Below are 20,575 nucleotides of genomic sequence, written 5' to 3'. Positions count from 1 at the left end.
TTGTCTTTACTTTTAGTCCAAGCATTTATTCTCTTGCCTAAATCTGGTACCAAGTCATGTTAGTGTGTTCTATGCACCCTGTCAAACCTGGAGTCTCTGCTTTCTACAGCTGAGAGACAGAAGAGATACAGCTGCATTGTTTTTTGACAGATTTACCAACATTTTTGTCAGTTTTAGTCATCAAAGATCTATTTTTGTTAGTCTAGTTTTTGTCATGGAAAAAAAGGCTGTCGACAAACATTTTTAGTCATAGTTTTAGTTGATGAAATTAAAATGAGCCTTTAGCTGGGAAATAGACGCTGAGGAACATCCCCAGTTTCTGGTAGTTCTGGCTTCACAGTGGTTAAATGAAAAAGGAAATCAGTATCTCCAGAAAGCCTTTCAGCAGATTGAAGCATGAAGGGCCCTAAAATCTCCTGGTAGATAGGAGGACTTTTCCTTGACTCTGGACTTGATAAAGACCAGTGGGCCAACAGCAGAAGATGACACGGTACCTCAAACCATCACTGGCTATGGACACTAGAAACACTGGACTTCCAGACCTGAGAGATTCTGGACCTCTCTGACCTTGATTTACAAATGAAATTCAAACTTGACTTTCACCTTAGCCCAGGTGAGACTCTGATGACATCTGTGGTTTAGGATTGGCCAGACACTAGGAAAACCACACTTGTAGTCTTTTCATTAGTTTTCATTTTCATGGGCTGCAAGCCAAAATCATTAAAATAAAACAAAAAATAAAATGCAATGGGTAGATTGTTGAAAACATGCTCAATTGATAAGTTTATCTCTGACCTATGAATTTGGAACTAGCCTCATTCATGTACAGTGTCTGATAAGGCCTAGTCCACACATAGAAGATATTTTTTATGAAACTGATTTTTATTCCTGTTTTCCCCTAAAGACAATTCTAAGGTGATAAAGCAAATATCTAAATAGTTCATTAGTTCAGCTGATAGGATAAGCAGTTATCTAGTCATTTACACAATCCTTAAAATGTCATCGTAGGATTAGGTGTTTATTTTTTATACGTCATACCCTCCCCAGATTTTGCCAGGGTATACAGTATTACCACATGGTGTTCGAAAATCCTGTTATACTGACACTCGTCAGCGTGCACATGCAAGCAAAGTGAGCAGAGTGCACACCCCCACCATCCTTTATCAAAACACTTTGGGTCAAAAAAGTAAAGACATCTAGAATTTTAGGTCTACAGAGCACTGAATGTGATTTATAGTCGAAAAATTTTTCTTACACTTAATGAGTGAAGTTCCTCTCCATCCATGGCACATAAGACCCCCCCAGCCAACTATTATTATAGTGGATCTGGGAGTGTTGTAATGTTCTGCATGCTTTAAAACAGATGAAAATAGGCCTGTATTGCTATTTATTTCCACGTTGTGCTTCAGTGGCAAGCTCCATAAAGCTTATAAAAACGTTAGACTACTTCAGCACTACCAATAACCACCAAGCACCTCTGAACTTTTTCTACATTTCACATAAAAAGGGATAAAGATACACTATATTGCCAAAAAGTATTCACTTACCCATCCAAATAATTGAAATCAGGTGTTCCAATCACTTTCATGTCCACAGGTGTATAAAATCAAGCACCTAGGCATGCAGACTGTTTCTACAAACATTTGTGAAAGAATGGCTCGCTCTCAGGAGCTCAGTGAATTCCAGCGTGGTACTGTGATAGGATGCCATCTGTGCAACAAGTCCAGTAGTGAAATTTACTGGCTCCTAAATATTCCACAGTCAACTGTCAGTGGTAATACAACAAAGTGGAAGCCACTGGGAATAACAGCAACTCAGCCATGAAGTGGTACCCATGTAAAATGGTCAGCGGATGCTGAGGCGCATAGTGCACAGAGCTCGCCAACTTTCTGCAGAGTCAATGCTACAGACCTCCAAACGTCATGTGGCCTTCAGATTAGTTCAAGAACAGTGCGTAGAGAGCTTCATGGAATGGGTTTCCATGGCCGAGCAGCTGCATCCAAGCCATACACCACCAAGTGCAATGCAAAGCATCGGATGCAGTGGTGTAAAGCACGCCACCACTGGACTCTAGAGCAGTGGAGACGCCTTCTCTGGAGTGACGAATCGTGCTTCTCCATCTGGCAATCTGATGGATGAGTCTGGGTTTGGCAGTTGCCAGGAGAACGGTACTTGTCTGGCTGCATTGTGCCAAGTGTAAAGTTTGGTGGAGGGGGGATTATGGTGTGGGCTTGTTTTCAGGAGCTGGGCTTGGCTCCTTAGTTCCAGTGAAGGAACTCTGAATGCTTCAGCATACCAAGAGATTTTGGAGGGAACAGTTTGGGGATGGCCCCTTCCTGTTCCACCATGACTGTGCACCAGTGCACAATGCAAGGTCCATAAAGACATGGATGAGAGAGTTTGGTGTTGATGAACTTGACTGGCCTGCACAGAGTCCTGACCTCAACCCCATAGAACACCTTTGGGATGAATTAGAGCAGAGACTGAGAGCCAGGCCTTCTGGTCTAACATCAGTGTGTGACCTCACAAACGCGGTTCTGGAAGAATGGTGAAAAATTCCCATAAACACACACCTAAACCTTGTGGAAAGCCTTCTCAGGAGAGTTGAAGCTGTTATAGCTGCAAAGGGTGGACTGGCATCATATTAAACCCTATGGATTAAGAATGGGATGTCATTTAAGTTCATATGCAAGTCAAGGCAGGTGAGCCAATATTTTTGGTAATACAGTGTAAGTTTAAACGTTTTAAAAACTTTTGATGGTTTTAATTGTCTGGTGTTGCTGCTGCAGCGAATAGGATTCTTAATAAACTTTGTTTCTTATCACTGATCTACACCCAGAAAGAAGAATTAAACTCACATTGTTTTGGATTACATTACAGCTCCATGGCACACCAGTATCTATGGTATATAAGCACATGTTTGTCGTTTGCCAAATTAGCCCAACATAATTAACAGGAATTCTTTAAATCCCTTTAAAAGCATCTTCACACACAGGCAGTGGTGCTACTGATGGAAATGACCACACTCTTAAAGGTGTTTATTATGAAAGTACGCTCATTACACAGCTTCATCTTAATGATGACAGTAATTAAAACTATACCATGGCTATTTTTTGATACCCCAGGATAAGGCATTACTGTTGTTGTGTGGTATATTTCTATTGCCTGGTTTCAGCTGACTCTTTGTTGATTGTGAGCATTCTAATTGTTTTGTTGAACTTCTCTGGGATTCTGATGTGTGACTGGTCTGTCCCGTCATGTAGACGACTCCATGCGTTTGTCATCACACATTGGACAGACATCCACAGGTGATGAACGTGGGCACAGCTGCTGCTGCTGTTGCTGTTTGCGGTGGCTGCTGTGTGCTACAGGCAGATGCATGGTTGTGTTGCTTCACTGACATCTCATCAGCTGTCTTCTTCTGCTGCTTTTCACGCACAGATAAGCGCTCAATCCAGCGATGGTTGTGTGTTGTTCTTGCTGTTTTTACAACGCTAAGCCTCCATTTTCAGCTGTTAGAAGTCAACCAAGATGACTGCATTGTGTCAGAAAGAACAGGCATTGTCTACATCTGCGGTACATACCTGCAGACAGTCAGTGTGTGGATTATATGTATTTTGCTGTGAGCCGTTTTATAACACCTGGTGACAGAGTGCAGAGAGAATTACTCAGGTATGATCTCACTGACGTATGAATTCAAAGCACTCTAACAATAGTTTTAGTGCTTAGACTGGTTTCTGTCTAAGCGTTGGTCATTTTTGCTGTCAGTCTGTTAGTTTTCTCACAATGCAGAAACGTCTAGATTTAGACTTGACTAACATTGCTGTTATTAGGGCAGGATGGTTTGACTTGTTATTCCATATAACCCAGGTGAAAAGGTTGGCTCTAAATCAGTCCCTCTAGGATTTCTCCGCGGTGTTCTGTGATCGTTGCTGCCTAAATTATTTGATGTGGTGGCAGCTTTTTGAAATGTTGCATTTCCAGTTCTGATGCAGACATTGGTGTCTGTCGCTGGCAGATAAGGTGTGTTTAGACAAGTGTTGTGAAAGTCCCTCCAACCCTAAAGGATGGAGCTAACAAGGCTTTTCTTCTTTTCATAACAGCCACATGCAAAGAAGACTGAAGAGTGGGAAAAGTAGGGTGATAGATTGTGGAGAAATTGCAAATATTTGCCTCAGGATTGGTGGAATTTACTTGAATTCCCAGACTTCCTGGAGGGACTGATAAACACAGTGGTGCTCAGGCTGAAACGGTCCCTTAGTAAGCACCAGCAGTTTGGAAACTAACACTGCAGGACAGCTAAAGTCAGACTACTCTGGGCTTTTCACTGCGGCTTATTTTCAGAGGTGGTGTGAGTTTTCTTGCTCGTGAGCTTTTTTAGTCTGCATTCTTGAATAAAGAAAATCTTTCAGATGAATAATGATCAGCAAAGACTGTTTCAGTTCTTTGTTTTAACTTAAAGTGTTTTGTGTTGCAGAGGTGAAGCCATCCATTATTGGAAAAAAGAAGCCCATGGCTGCTAAAAAAGGGGTGAGTCAGTGTATTTTTAAGGGGGGATGTGGGAGCCTGTCTACTCTGACCTTGTCAAAATTGGATGAATATATTTAATAAGAAAAAAAAATGAAATTAATCATGATAGGAAACCTAATTTATGGCGTCAAAGTAAGGTCGCCCGCTCTACAAGGAAACAATCTCAGAATTTCTGAGTTTATAAGGTGTAAGTTTACAAAAAAAAAGGAAATTTTCAAGTTTATAAAGTCTTAAACTTTGACATTAGAAACTAACATTTCTTTTAAGTTTTAAAATCCAGAATTTAAAATAGTAAAGGCATAAATTTAAAATAAACCAAACTTTAACAAAATTTTTACGACTTTGTAATATTGATTCGTAATCACATTTTTGGTTCACACAATTTAAGACTGATCAAGTAAAAGAAAACACTTGCTTTATTCTCTTTTTCTTCTTTAATATATATATTTTTTGTGTGTAGTCCTAATATGGCATAGTAATATGACTACTTTGTACTTAGATCGTTTTTCAAGAATGGTGTCTGTAGGCCCATTATGTTGGGATTTTGTCAATGAAAACAAATAAAATTGTTGGGGGGGCTTCGCTTTTCTTAGATACGAGTAGGGAGGCCCTAAGAAAAAAAGGTTGGGAACCACTGGCCTAACTAATGTGTGTCTGTTGTCATGTCTTGTTTTTGAAGCTCGGTGCTAAGAAGGGGCTGGGGGCTCAGAAGGTGAGCAGTAAGAGTTTCTCTGAGGTGGAGAAGCAGGCCCAGGTAGCTGAGAAGCTGAGAGAGGAGCAGGCTGCTGAGGCCAAGAAACAAGCAGAGGAGTCCATGTAAGGAACAGAAATAATGTTTTATCTTTTATTTTCACCTCTACTGGTGTGCATGGAATCATTTCTCCTCTGATGTTGTTGGCTTGCCCTTGTGCAGTGTGGCCTCGATGCGTCTAGCCTACAAGGAACTGGAGATCGACCGGAAGGTGGAGGAGAAGAAGCTGCAGAACCTGGAAGGAAAGAAAAGAGAGCAGGCAGAGAGGCTGGGGATGGGCTTTGGAAACAGGAGGTAACATCACAACACAAACATCTCTGTGTTAGCATTGTGAGATTAGAGCTTGTGCTGCTTACAATGAAGGATAGAGGCGGAAGATGCAGGCTGAGATCATGCATGCAGGCTAAAGAAATGCAGGCAAATCAATGATTATATTGTTAAAAACATGTTAAATAACAGTAACAATCACCTTCTGCCTACATAAAAAGACGGTGATATAATGAAGTTTTCACTTGTGATTCTGTAATATAGTAAGTATAATAAGGATTATAAATAACACTTTGTGCAGATTTTGCTAATAAATGTTTATTGCACTTTTATGTTTTAGAAAACCACAACACAGCTGTTTAAATGTCTGAGATCTAATAATATAACATTTGCTCAAATCTGGACTACATTTCTTGATTAAATAAAGAGCAAAGAACAGCACTGAAAGCTTTATATGACAGAAAATATGTTTTTGCTCTCCTGACCTGCTTTGAGTTTGTGAGAGTTCCGGTGGGGTTTAACTTTACCGTAGGTCGGTATAAACAATAGCTACCACCAGAACAGCGATTAGCTCGGATAAGGCTGTAGTAAAGCAGCAGTTTTTTTCAGGACTGGGTCACATTTCTTTATTAAAACAAAAGCAAAGAACCACTCCGAAGGCTTTTATTGGCAGAGATGTTTTTTCTCTTCTCCTGACTGGCCTCAGGACCCAACTGGTTGTCACCCTGGTCAGCGAGTCGTATTAATGCCTCAAAAGGCTTCTTATGTTTATTGTAGGATCATTTAGACTACCAAACAGGTGCAGTAAGGAACCTGCATAGATTAAACTGGGTCGCAACAAGGTGATTTTTTTTTTTTTTTTTTTTTTACCTGAACGACCAGTCGCTTAGTTGGTGCCTGGGTGTAATTTTGGTCGACTAAGTTTTCCTTTGGTGAACTACAGGCCTAGAGTTTTATTCACTGTTTATAAACTACAGCCGTGCCTGTTTATCTAGCTCAGGTCTACAAATGGAGCTGTGCGTGCCGGACTCTCTGATTTTGTCTAGTCGCTCTGATTAGCCTGCAGCAAAAGTGAAAGAGCTTTCAACCAATCACCTTTCCATGCCTTTTTTTTTTTGGTTTTTTTTTTAAGTCCTGTCCTTTCCAAGTACTTTGTTTGGGAGATTTCCCAGGTGAACGTGAAATAAATCCATGTCATGAATATATGGAACAGTCTATCTGGGATGTCAGGTTATTTCTGTAATCCACCTTATGAAATAGATTCAGTGTTTTTGATGGTATTTTTTGGTTCCGCTGTTCTACATTTAGTTTTTTACATGGAATGTCCACAGTGTATTAAACTACTGAGATTTTTGATCACCTTAACATTGCCTTAATACTGACCCCAAATATAAACATTACATCTAAAATTGTGTACTTGTTTCCTGTTTCAGTGCCGTGTCTCACTCGGTGATGTCAGAGATGCAGGTGATTGAGCAGGAGACTCCTGTGGGTGCCAAGTCCTCCTCTCGTTCTAAACTGGACATGTTTGATGAGCCGGGATTCACCTCCGGACCCCCAAAGTATGTTTTACCCTCCACACCTTTATCCAGTCACTTTGCTTTCAAGATATTTTGACCCTCAGAAAATGACATCACCTGAGCTAAAGGAAGCTGTTGTAAAAGAAGCTGTTTTATTTGACCCTTCAGGTACAAGGACAACCCCTTTACAGTGGGAGACAGTTTTGGGTCTCGGTGGGACACTGAGGGAGGGACGGCCTCCTTCACCACTTCCTGGGCTCTGGAGAAAGAAGACCCCAAAGAGGAGGTCACCATCTCGAGTATTCAGCCAATCGGAGAGAGGTAGTCTCACAGTTTCCACTCACTTTGAGTCTCATCTTTTAGTATCAGCCATGTTTACTTGTCCCTGCAGCTCTGATCTGAGCTCCTGTCTTTAAACAGACTTCCCAACAGAAGAAAAGCCGAGGTGTCCACTCCAGTGTCAGAGTCCAGTGAGGCCAGGCAGAAGTTTGCAAACGCCAAGGCGATCTCCTCAGACATGTTCTTTGGTCGTGAGAGCAGTGCAGAGGTGAGAGTCCTTGTTTTATTTCAGTTATCATTAAAACCAGACTCTGGTACCTTTGAGTTGTCAAATTTAGTGAAGTTTTACTATAAAGCTATTTATTCTTGTTTCCTTTCCTTTCAGTATGATGCAAAGACAAAGCTGGAGAACTTGTCTGGAAGCACCTCCATCAGTTCAGCTGACCTGTTTGGAGACGGCAGTGACCACAAAGGTGAGCTGAACGTTTGTATGTTTATGCACATGTTATATTTTTTTTATTTTTATGAAAGAATCATAGCAGTGAAATGTTAATCATCCAAAGACATGAATCTTTAGTAATTACAAAGTTGATTTTACTTTGAAAAGTGCTGCAGTATTCATAAAAAGTTCCATCCATCTGTCCCTCCATTTTCTACACTGCTTATCCCGTTGACTGAACACTGGTCAATCACAGGGCTGACATATAGAGACAAACAACCAGGCATGCTCACACTTAGGCCTTGTTTTCACAACATTTTTATTTTATTTTATTTAACCAGGAAAGCCTCACTGAGATAAAAAATCTCATTTACAAGAGTGTCCTGGACAAGAAAGGCAGCACAATAAACAGAGTTACAGATATGAAATATAACAGTTACAAACAGATCAAACAAATCGCAAATCACAGAACACAAAGTCATTGTTCAAAACATCTACAACTTGAAGCATCATACTCCAATGCCTTCAATCTACTTTTAAAAAGATTTAAAGAGACCATCTCCCCTAGACATAGGGTCTCCTGCAGTAGATTCCAGGCTGCAGGAGCCGCATACCTGAAACTACTTTAACCCATTTCAAGACGGACTTTGGGAACAGAGAGCAAAAGTAAGTATTGTGACTGAGTCACAGAGCGAAGACTGTAACTTCCAGAACTTTTCACATGAATAAGATCACACAAATATGGTGGAAGCAGATTTAGTAAAGCCTTATAAATAAAAACATTCCAATGGTTTAGCCTACGCTTTGATAAAGAAGGCCAGCCAATTCGATCATACAGGGTACAATGATGAGTTAAGGACTTAAGGTTTGTTATAAACCTCAGCGCTCTATGGTACACAGTATCCAAAGATTTAAGGCCTTGAGAGGATGCATGCATGTATAAAACATCACCATAATTAATTAAATACATAAAAGAGGCAGAAACAGGTCTTTTCTGAGCAGTAAATGAAAAACAAGACTTAGTTCTAAAATAAAATCCAACTTTAACTTCTTCACAAGTTGTTCAATATGAAGCTTAAAAGTCAGTCCTTCTTCATTTTCTGGTTTTGTTTTCAAATAGTTCCAAGTTTAGATGGCAACGTTTTCTAGACAATCTCCGTCTACACAAGACCGCAGGAAACACAAAAATGCTGAAATAAAGTGATTTACTGCACAATAAATCTTTCACTACAACAAGGACAGTACTGCACATTCACTGTTTTTCATGTGTTTTTGATAAAGTGTAACATTTTTATCATTCACAGGTGCATAAGAGTAATTCATCACTAAATCCTCCTCTTCATAACCTTATCGTAACGCGGCAGTGGAAATTCCCGGCACATATAAACACAATAATGCTTTGCTAGACCAGTCATGTTATAAGGAAGATATCTGCTTAGACTGTTTAATTTTCCACGGATGACTTTTTCTCCTACAGCCTATAATTTCTCCTGGATTTTCTCAGGAAGTGCAGCGCTTCCTGCTTAAAGCACAGCAGGAAATAGCCTTTTCAGAACAATATTTCTATTTCCCCTTTTTCAATTTTATCTGCTTCTTGGAAGTGATTAACTATCTTTTTCAACCTTTACACAGAAGCTTCAATCCTGTCTCCTCCATCAGCTGAGCACTGATGTGCAGCCATTAGAGGAGACGGGAGAGTCTACAGGCTGAAGTTTCTGTGTTTAAACTTGTAGAAAAAAGATACAGGCTAAATCTTTCCAAGAAGGAAAATACATAGGACAATGGAAATATTCTGAAAAGGCTCCAGCTGCACTCATGAGTAGCGCCGTGCTTTATGAGAAGATCCATGGGAAATTAAAGGCGGTAGGAGCTGAAAGTGTCAGTGGAAAATTAATTATTCTCAGCAGATATCTACGTTATTACAAGACTGATCTAGCAAAGCATTTTTTTTGTGTTAATATGAGCTGTGAACTTTCTCTACCACGCTACGATGGTTATGACAGTGATTAGCATGAGGATTCAAACAGGTAGATGTAATCATTTCCAAAATTAATAGCATGACTTTATCTAATGACACTGGCAGTGATAGCCCTCCAAATCTAAATGAGAATAATGTTTCATCTTTTCACCTTTATCCAGCTGTCTGTGACAACCTGAATCAGAGGTAACTACACCAGGCGACTTGGCTAGATCTGCCACAGCTCGGTTCAGAGTGCTGCAACTGACTGCAGCTGTAGTGCGCACGTCTGTTTTTAGAAACTGTTTTCCCTGTTTACATGGAGATGGAGGCATTTTGAAAACGTTCACTTTGGAGCCGTTTCCCAAATTGTTCTTTATTCAGGCACTAAAACACCGTTCTCGTGTAACTGACAGCCAAAATGCTACAGAAGTTTTGCATTTTCTCCTGAAACATTGACATGTAAACCAAGGCTGTTAATATTTATCTACAGTGCCATTCGAAATTCATTTATTATTTTTTTAAAAATTTCAAAAATATTCGAATATTTATACACATTTTTTATTAATATGTAAAATGTTCAGTTGCTTTAATCACCATGTGGTTACACATTTGTCCACTAGAGGACCCTCCAAGTTACATCACAGATTGCAATGAAGAAATAATGAGCTTAAGGCAGATGTAGTTAATGTTAATTTTTATGTACTTTTTTAGTGCAAACACAGCCACCTGCACCATTTAGAGGCCTTTAACAGGTATTTTGGTTCTGATGGTCAATTTTTAAATGAACGAATGGGTTAGAAATTAAATGTCAAACAAGATAAATTAAATTGCGCCGCTTACGGTGGTGATGACATCATGTTTATAATGAACAAACACTTAAAAATGTTGGTACTATCTTGTCCCTACATGTTTTTACCTCAAAACATGAGGCTATTCACATCTTCTGAATCAAGAACAGAGCGTTTTTGGTTCACTATTGTCCAAGCCGTGGAGAAAAACATCTCAGAGGGGTGCCAGGTAACGGCGTGCCAGCTAGTACAGGAGAGGATACCTGGATCGGGGTGTTTTCCACCACGACAGCGGGTTACTGTTGGTGGGCATCGCGGTTTTGCTCTTATACATCTGCATCTCTTGATGCAGTGAAGCCGCACTTGCCAAATCACCACCAGCATGTGCACCACCTTGGTGATAAACATCCCCAATGGTGGCCTTTGTGTTTTGGTATGAAAACTTTATTTTTTATCATGTCACGTGTCATGTGACGAAACATTTGGTCTCTACACCTATGTATGGGTGAAGTAGAGGCCAAGGAGAGGGGAGAGTTTCCAGAATGATTATGAAGATCAAAAATATTTTAAAAAACATGCTCAAATAGTAACATCAGCTTTCGAATATTAATGAGTTTTTAAATATTCAAATTATATTCAAACCCCGAAATTCGTTCCAACAACCTTAGTGTAAACAAGGCCTTACACCTACAGCAATGAAGTCACCATTTAACCTAATGAGCATGTCTGTGGTGGTGGGAGGAAGCTGGAGTACATGGAGAGTACCCACGCATGCACAGGGAGAAAATACAGTCTGCACAGAAAGGCCCTGACTGGAGGATGGAGTAGCACCTTCTTGCTGTGAGGCAACAGCGCTAACCCTTGTGCCGCTATGCAGCCAAAACAAAAACATAGTTCCCTTCTAGGATTAGATGATTCCTCATAATGAATGTGACAGACAACTTTTTATACGATCACACTCAAAGAATTTTTTTGAAAGGTTCTGATTTTATGGAACACTTTGTATGTGTTGTTTCCAAGATGTATGCAAAATATATCGCATGCAGTGGATATGGGAAATGCTGTATCTAGCGTGAAGGTCACTGAGGACTCTGAAATAGAAATCTGAACTCCATAAGACTTGTTTACCAAAAACAGCTGAAAGTGCTCTTCCTTATAAACCACCCAAAGTCGCTCACAAAGTCAACCAGGAAGGTCATTTTTAACAGCGTTTTCCCCTTATCATTTAAAGTGTGTCCACAAAACCAGAATGTTGGTTCACTTTTTAGTAAAAACATTTTATGCTGTACACTTTCATCGAAGAGAGTCCTCGATCCAAAAACAAGATTATAGAAGGGAGGGTGGAGTGGGTGCGAGCACGTCTGTACTTATTTAAATTTACATTCTGTGTGTTTAAACTTTGAGATTTTTTTTGGTTTCTTCTCCTCTCAGGGAGGGCCTCAGGCTTCGACAGCGTGCTCCCCTCTGGACCAGACATTGCACAGTTCAAACAAGGAGTGAAGACTGTAGCTGGCAAGATGGCCGTCCTCGCCAACGGAGTCATGAATACAATCCAGGTGAGACACTGATTGTCTTAAAGAGCTTTCAGAAGCAAAGAGAAGATGCTCTCTTGTGTTCACACTTATTAGTGTCACTCGTGCACACATTTATATTCAGGGAAAATTATATGACAAACTTTTGAAATGGTAAATCAGAATATCCAGAAACAAGTTCTCTTGTCCTCTTGCAGTCAGAGCTGAAAAACTGTGGATTCAGCACTTTTATAAATCTGTTTCTTCAGTGGATTTGACACCTCAGGGCTCATTTAGGTCCTTCTGCAAGGACTGTAACTAACAGACGTCCTAATAACTTAATTGAAATAAAGCTAACCACTAAGTAGTAACAGGTTTTGACTATCATGCTAACCAGTACGTCTGAACGATTTGGAAAATAATCTGATTGTGATTTTTTTCTCTAATATTGCAATTGGGATTTGATATGCAATTATTCCTTAACTTTCTTTTATGCCTAAACCAGGGCTGAATAATCATTTAAAAATATTGAATACTGACGATTTTGATTCGTATTACAAATTGGATATGAATTGTTGCATTGAAGGGGTTTTGTCGTTCTCATATTTAATAAGAAATAAGTAAAAAAATGAAAGTAGATTTTTTCAAGACTTCACTAAGGAATGACACTTGAATGGCTGCATGATATATCATTCATTTTCATCTCTGCTGCAAAAAAAAGTTTCAAACTACTATTTTGACACAAATTTCAGGTCAAAGAAATATTGCACCTTCTGCAATTTGAAAATTGCAGCAGACCATATTGCGATTTAATCTAATTTTCGATCGGTTGCCCAGCCCTACTAACCAGGGATGCACTGGAACATAATTCAGCCCAGGACTTTGAGATGAGATGAGATTAGAACCAGGATCAGTCAGAACTTGTCTTCTTCCTAAATATTGAAGGTATCCAACCCAGTCTTAGATAGGGATGTGCACGATTAATCAGTAAAACAGTTAAAATCGTTTATCAGATTAGCTGGTGCGGGATTTACTAGTCAGTTAAACTAATTACCTATCATTTTTTATGAACATGGGCTTGAAATCCCAGTCTATAATGCTGTGAATGTGAAAAAAGGCCAAATATCAAAGCAGGATATTAATCTGCAAAGAGGACGAAGGCTGGCAGCGCTAGCATTTAATGCTAGCCACGCTGAATCAGGCTAACATCACACCCGCTGACTCAGTGACCCCTTGAGGAATTTGACTGTTTTCTAGGGATTTTTCCCTCTTTAGACTAGACGGTTAAACTGAATGTAAATGAGCGTTTAGCCCAGGTGTGTCAAACTCAATCATAGCAGGGGCTGGATTCTGGATTCAGGACTAACCTGAGGGCCAAACAGGGTCACCTTTTTAACAATAAACTGTCAACCACATTTCACCAGTAATAAAATATGAAAAAAAAAAAGCTTAGCACTAATGATAAACAATTTTGACAGTCACTAGTTAAGAAGAAAAGTTTAAAGGCGCCCAATCTGAGAAAAGTACATTTATTAGTTCAAAAAAGGTCCAAACATGAATTTGAAATTTAAACTCATGATTTTGACTTTCTTTCGAATATATTTGCCATTAAAAAACATCATTTTTCAAAGGACAAAATATAAAATAAAATTTATAATCATGAAATTAAAAGTCAAAATATGGTTCAAAATTTTTAATTGTGAATTGTAAGTAATCATTAATAACTGGTTAAAAAGGTCAAAATATCACTCAGAAATTAGAATCATGAATCTTAAAGCTCAAAATATTATATGAGAAGTCAAAATTATGAGTTGAAATGCTCAAAGTACAAAATAAAAAGTCAGAATCCTAAGTTTGAGTCCTCATTGTGAGATGCTAAATTGAAAATATGAAATTAAAACACAACCTATGACCTAACAAGGATATCTTAAGTCATCAAGGATAAGTTCACATTTTTATACTTGAAGAAATCTGTGGACCTCGTACTGATAGGCCAGTTAGAACAGAAATATGAGATCATCTTGCAGGCCGGATTCAACTGTTCCACGGGCTGGATTTGGCCCCCGGACCTTGATGTTGACACCTGTGCTGTAGAGAGTATATCAGGCTAACGTCACACCCGCTGACTTAATGACCTTGAGAGGAATTTGACCTTTTGGCCTTTAATAGGTGGGTCATTCAGTGCCTCTCCCCAACATCCTGATGCCCCCCCCCCCCTCCCCCCCCACACACACACACACACACACACACACACACACACTCCTGATGCCAACATCTAGTCCTTCAGTTTTCTTCAAAATTTCACTTGAATTCTCTCAATTAGTGTAGGTTGTTATTTAAATTTCTCTTGAGTTTTTGCTGACTTTAAAAGCATCTCTTCAGTCCCTTTCAGGAAATAATTTCTCACAAAGTGTGCATCGCCAATCGTCTTTGTGCTGGTAGTGCCCATTTTCATCACAAAAACAGTGATTCAGTGCTCAGCGTATCTGTCACCATTCTAACAGCACTGTGTTGAAAACATTTCAACATTTGGAGCATCAGACTGAACCAGCTTTAATCCAGCACCAGCCCTGCAAATAAAACTGCACTGTTGAAATACAGCCAATTACAGTATTCCTTTAAACAAACATCAGGTTGTTGGCATGATCAGCTGTCAGAAAGAGCAGGTTACGGTTAAATTGGTGTAAACTGACACTCAGTTTTCATACCTGATGCTCCCTCATAGGTCAGACTACATGTTGAATTGTCTTGTTTGTGTTAATTACAAACAAGGAAATGTCTGAAAATGATTGATCTCTTTTCCTCTTCTCTTTTTCTCAGGACCGTTATGGCTCTTACTGATCAGCCCCAACGACTCGCTGGGAGATCCAACCTGTGGGAGATCCAACCGACTCCTGTAGAGCCAACCAGCCTCCTGACTGACACATGATGAGCGAAAGCGTGACCAGAGCTGCAGAAAGGATTGCATGGGCAAAAGAAATGGTCCTTCTCGCTCGTCCTCCTCTTCTAGAGACATTTTTCCAGGAGTGAGACAGTATTTTCTCCTCTCATTCTCATCGGCAGACTTTTATTTTCGTAATGGAAACCATCAAAGGGTGTAATCTTTTCTAAAAGCAGAGTTATGTTGTAATTTTTTGGTCTTAGTTTTCAAAATGACTTCAGAGTTAATTCTACTATATTTTATTCCTTCTAAAGAAATCAAAGTGTTGTTTTTGATTATTAATATCAAACACTTCTGGTTTATTTCTTTTTTGTTTGTTTTATTGTGATATTAAAAACAGGTGCCGTATATATTTTAAAGTTTTCAATGTTAATTTGAACAAAAATCCACAATGTTTGCATTCAGTGTTCAACTGCTGTTCCCTCACAGTCGAGTTCATCAACAGGTTATTTTTTATTTTACATAAAGCACTGACAGCCAACTGTCCTCAATGTTTCAGATCATTTATGAGCTGGAATTATGAGTCTCTGTCTGAAGAAGATTCATTCATGTGGAGCATCAGATTCATGATGTCAAAGCTGCTATTTCTACTTGACTTTTAACAATGCTTTAAAGGAATTCAACCATCTAGAAATGTGTGCAGTATTTTAACATATTTTGGGTTTTAGATATCTGGCAGGTTGTTTGCAGTTTAAGTCACGTTGCTGCCAAGATCTGCAGAAGTGATTTCTGCATAGAGAAGCTTTATAAAAAAAGGCAGAGTTTGGTGCTGTTTACAGCTGGGCCCATCTGGTCGACTCAGAAAATAAAACAAACTGAAGCTACTTTTGAGTCCCAAACACATGAAGGAAAAAAGTTTAAAAAGCTCACAGAGAAACAACAAGCCCCTCTCTGAGGTTTTGAGAGGCGGAGTCAGACAAGGTATGGCCCATTTCCACCAAGCAGTCCAGTTTTGTTTAATGCAGTTTGTCTTAGTAAACCCTGATCCTTATTCTCTTTGGTCAGTGTATTTTCTGGCAGATTCATTTCCTGGTTGAAACCAGACTCAAAAAACGAGAGAAACTCTTGTTATTCTGTTTTTTTGTTTTGACCACAAGTCTTTTTCCGTTTTTTTTTTTGTTTTGTTTTGTTTTTCATTTTGGTCACTGAAACAGAAAACAAATAACATTTTAAAAAAGGGGGTTCAATTTTTGTTATTTTCAATTCTGTCATTTCAGTACCAGGTAAATTAGTTCACCTAATGTAAAAAAAAAAACTAAAGTGCAGGAGTCATAGTAAAACGGATGTAGAAGTGGTCTGATGACATGCGTGGTCTGCTCTGACAGACTGGCTTTCGTCCATTCACATTTATTCTTGATGTCTGTTCTTCACTTCCTGCCCTCCATCAGGATCAGGTGACTGCTAACAACCTACCATCTAAATAGTTTTGTGATGTCTTGTTTTTCTTCAGCCTGCAGCTGTGGAACTCTGCTTTAGTTCTAACATCAAGATTTCATCTGAGACGTCAGCTTTGCCTCGTAAACAGGGCTTTTATTTTGAAGGTGGACAACGGAAGTTTTGTGCTTTGTATTGACGAGTGATTGGCTAAAAGGCTCGACAATGAACATCTTACACTGAGCCGAATAAACCTTTCGTTGGTGTTAACACAAGCTGAAGCACGATGGAGTCGTCGTCGTTGTAGAACTTGAATGCTTTATAACGTTTGGAGAGCGTGACTTATATATGAGCTCTGATTTTTCCTCAAACTTTCCATTTAACCCAGTGTTATTTTGGAAGTTATTTTTAATTTTAGTCTTAGTTTTAGTCTTTAAATGAAATGCATTTTAGTTTTAGTCACATTTTAGTCATATCTATCCTTTTTAGTTTTAGTTGACAAAAAATCAAAACATTTTAGTCTAGTTTTAGTCCATAAAAAGTCCTGACATTTTAGGCTTTACCTTTAGTCCAATCATTTATTTTCTTGCCTAAATCTGGTACCAAATCATGGTAGTGTGTTCTCTGCACTCTGCCAAACCTGGGGTCCCTGCTTTCTACAGCTGAGAGGAAGAAGAGATACAGCTGCATTGGTTTTAGACAGATTTACTAACAGAGAAATACGGAATTTGAATGTCTGATAAAAACTACATTATATTTTAGTCTAGTTTTTGTCAGTTTTAGTCATCACAGATCTATTTTTGTTAGTCTTAGTCTAGTTTTTGTCATGGAAAAAAGCTGTCGACGAACAGTTTTAGTCATAGTTGTAGTTGACGAAATTAACACTGATTTGAACCTGCCTTTGTGCTCAACTGCATTTTTGTCTTGTTAAAACAAGAGTTGCAGGTTCATGAGCAAGCAGAGGCAAATTAAAGATATGAGAGCAAGCAGACATTTAGAGCACAGAGAAAATCGAAGCAGAAGGAGGCAGTTAAGAGCTTAAAGGCAGGTTTGTTTGGAAAGTTTGAGGAAAAATCATAGCCCTAAATAAAAAAGTCATGCTCTAAAAATGTTGAAATTGCACTGTAGAGTTTTGACTCCATACGTTTCAGTCATGGATGTGAATATAAATACTGCACTACTTCCCCACTTTGCACAGCTCTGCAAAGACTAAATTCTGTAAACTGTTTATTGGTTAGCATAAAGCACAGGTGTCAAACTCAAGGCCTGGGGGCCAAATGCGGCCTGTGGAACAGTTAAATCTGGCCCACAAGATGATCTCATATTTCTGTTCTAACTAGTCCACCAGTCTGAGGTCTGCAGATTTCCTCAAGTATAAAATGTGAACTTATCTTGATGATTTAAGATTTCCTTGTGAAGTCACAAAATCTGAAAAATCAAGAAGTTAAAATTTTTAGATAAGAAGTCAGGAATGTGGGAAAGGGAAATTTATTGGTGTTTTAATTTCACATTTTCAATTTAGCCTCTCACAAGATTCATAATTATAAATTTAAGTGATATTTTGACCTTTTTAAAAAATTATTTTGTATTTTATCTCATATTTTCAACTCCAAACTTTGACTTCATAATCCCATTTTTGACCTTTGAGCTTTCACAGTTTAAAATTTTTGAATCATATTTTGACTTTTAATTTCATGATTGCAAATTTTATTTCATATTTTGACTTTTTAAACTCATAATTTTGACTTTCTTTCTAATATATTTCCCTTTAAAAACATTATTTTTTTATTTGAATTGCCATGAAGGTTAAGTGTGCTAAAAGTAAATCTGCTCTACATTAACGGTGGTCTACATTAATGAGAAAACCTGTTCAGAGTTTGATGGTCTGCTCTTTGTAATCTGTGTTTTCTTCAGATTTTTTACAAAACTGCAACAATTTCACAGCTGTAGTCTGAATCAACAGATGGATCATATGTACAGCAGCATTTTATAACAAGCAATCAAATGAAACAATAACTTTATGCAGCAATCTCTGACTCCAAAATATTTAAAAATAGGGCCCACAGTTGAAAACATCATGGTCACTCTCTGTAAACTGGCATGGTTGTGAGTGTGGAATAAAGCAAGACATTTGACAGGGGTTTAGAGAGGATTAAACATTACATGTAAATACCATTTATTTAGCATGGGTTGTGATTTATAGCGCTTAGATAAGTGATAAAAAGTTCAGACTTCAGATTGAGCCCACAGAATCCCAGCTCATAAAGACAACTGCTGTTTCCACTATGCATCTCCATTTTACCACCTCAGACAGCGGCTCATGTTCATGTTGTTCTCTTTGAATCTAAAGTCTGCCTTGACACTGATATAATGGAATTAAATTTCCCAGCATCCTCTGGAGGAATTTGGCAAAAAAAAAAAAAAAAACAAAAAAAAAAACAAAGATAAAGTTAAAGAAACAAATCATATGAAGATTTTTTAAGGGAAAATTTCCTTATTAGAGTTAAACAACCACTTCAAGATAAAACCAATTTATGACCAAATTGGAATATTAAGATTTTTTTTTCTTTTTTAGAGATTTTTAAAAAATTTCTCCTCTTGAAGTTTGACCTTCTTCATTCCCAATTCAGACAAGGTAGCAGAACAAAAACCTGCTCGGTGTTCTCTCAACGTCAAGGTTATTCAGTGCACATGTGACATTTCCTGTCCTGTCTTGGCAGACTTTTTATTCAGTGAGCTATTTATAGGTCTGTTGTCATTGTGGAAACATCTGTGAACGGGTTCGTCATTTTCTTTGTTAGAACAGAGTGTCATATTTTCCTGTGTGTCACATGACCCTCGATAAACCTCTCTGAAAAGTAACAAACATGGACTGACAGGATGAAATGTTCAACTATTTATTTGTAGGCTACAAAAAGGAACTTATTCAGTATGTTAATAAAGATGGAAAACCTTGGCTGGGCTCTTCTCATTGACTCAAACACACATGACCTGCCTTCAACTTCATTTATGGTTTTATGTCATTAAACCTTTGCAGTTTATTTCATCCAAACAGAAATAATCAGCACAGACTCTCAGCTCATCCTTCTGATTGAAACAACCTGATAGAAGACATTTTAATGAACTCTGATGTGTTTCTCTTTTTTTAGATATTTCTTTCCTAGAGGAAATGTGAGCTATGGAAGCCCAATTCCACCACAAAGAAAAATCTGTAGAAACTCAGCAGTGATAACCAAAGGAAAAATCCCCTGACTGAGCCTTTGTTGGCCCTCAGGTTACTGCTGTTAGTTGGATCGAGGGCTGGGCAACTAATCAAAAATGAGATTAAATCGCAGTATGGCCTGCTGCCGTTTTCAAATCGCAGAAGGTGCTATGTTTTTTGACATGAAATTTATGTCGAAAAACCAGTTTGAAACTTTTTTTTTGTAGCAGAGATGTTATGCATGACATATCATGCAATCATTCTGGTTCTGTTTTTTTAAATAGTCTGCCAAAAAAAAATCTTGTACTATTTCTTAATAATTATTAGAATGACAAAAACCCTTCAATGCAACAGTTCATATCCAAGTAGCAATACGAGTCAAAATGATCAGAATTAGATTTTTTTTTAAAGAATTGGTCAGTCAATAAAAGAAACTTGAGGAATAATTGCAGATCAAATACTGCAAATACTGGGGAAAAAAATCACAATTAGATTATTTTCCAAAATCGTTCAGCCCTAGTTGGATTAACCCTCTACTTCACAGGTGCCAAATCTGGCCCCCAAGATGATCTCATATTTCTGTTCTTACTGGCCTATCAGTCTGAGGTAGATTTCCTCAAGTATAAAAATGTGAACTTATCCTGATGACTTAGATATCCTTGTTAAGTCACAAAATTAAGTGAAATTCATTTGTGTTTTAATTTCACATTTTTAATTTCATATCTCACAATTAGGACTTAAACCTAGGATTTTGACTTTTTATTTCATACTCTGAGCATTTCAACTCATAATTTTGACTTCTCCTATAATATTTTGAGCTTTACGATTCATAATTCTAATTTTTAAGTGACATTTTGACCTTTTTAACCAATTATTTTGTATTTTACCTCATATTTTCAACTCCAAACATTGACTTCATAATCATATACAGTACTTAACAAATTTATTAGACCACCTGTCATATTTGTCTCAAAGACCATCCAGCATCATGAAGTGCTTTCATGCGGACTCTT

The 20,575-nt window shown here is 38.2% G+C and overlaps 1 protein-coding gene across 2 annotated transcripts in view; it reads left to right on the top strand.

The window, feature by feature from the left end:
* Positions 1 to 15,977, top strand: part of arfgap2 (ADP-ribosylation factor GTPase activating protein 2) — a 31,313-nt gene extending 15,336 nt beyond the window's left edge. Inside the window, exons 8-17 of one of the 2 annotated variants that reach the window (XM_041786670.1) lie at positions 3,264 to 3,308; positions 4,478 to 4,530; positions 5,210 to 5,346; positions 5,444 to 5,575; positions 6,982 to 7,110; positions 7,237 to 7,389; positions 7,489 to 7,615; positions 7,733 to 7,820; positions 11,966 to 12,090; positions 14,866 to 15,977. In XM_041786670.1, the coding sequence (XP_041642604.1) occupies positions 3,264 to 3,308; positions 4,478 to 4,530; positions 5,210 to 5,346; positions 5,444 to 5,575; positions 6,982 to 7,110; positions 7,237 to 7,389; positions 7,489 to 7,615; positions 7,733 to 7,820; positions 11,966 to 12,090; positions 14,866 to 14,886 (1,010 nt within the window). In that variant the 3' untranslated portion in view covers positions 14,887 to 15,977. The remainder of the gene's footprint in view (positions 1 to 3,263; positions 3,309 to 4,477; positions 4,531 to 5,209; positions 5,347 to 5,443; positions 5,576 to 6,981; positions 7,111 to 7,236; positions 7,390 to 7,488; positions 7,616 to 7,732; positions 7,821 to 11,965; positions 12,091 to 14,865) is intronic. The other variant, XM_041786678.1, reaches the window with a different exon arrangement.
* The last annotated feature ends 4,598 nt before the right edge of the window (positions 15,978 to 20,575 follow it).

The sequence above is a fragment of the Cheilinus undulatus genome, linkage group 1 (genome assembly GCF_018320785.1).
Source record: "Cheilinus undulatus linkage group 1, ASM1832078v1, whole genome shotgun sequence".
Taxonomy (NCBI): Eukaryota; Metazoa; Chordata; class Actinopteri; order Labriformes; family Labridae; genus Cheilinus; species Cheilinus undulatus.
Note: the sequence above shows the minus strand (reverse complement) of the source record. Positions and strands in the feature narration are given on the sequence as shown.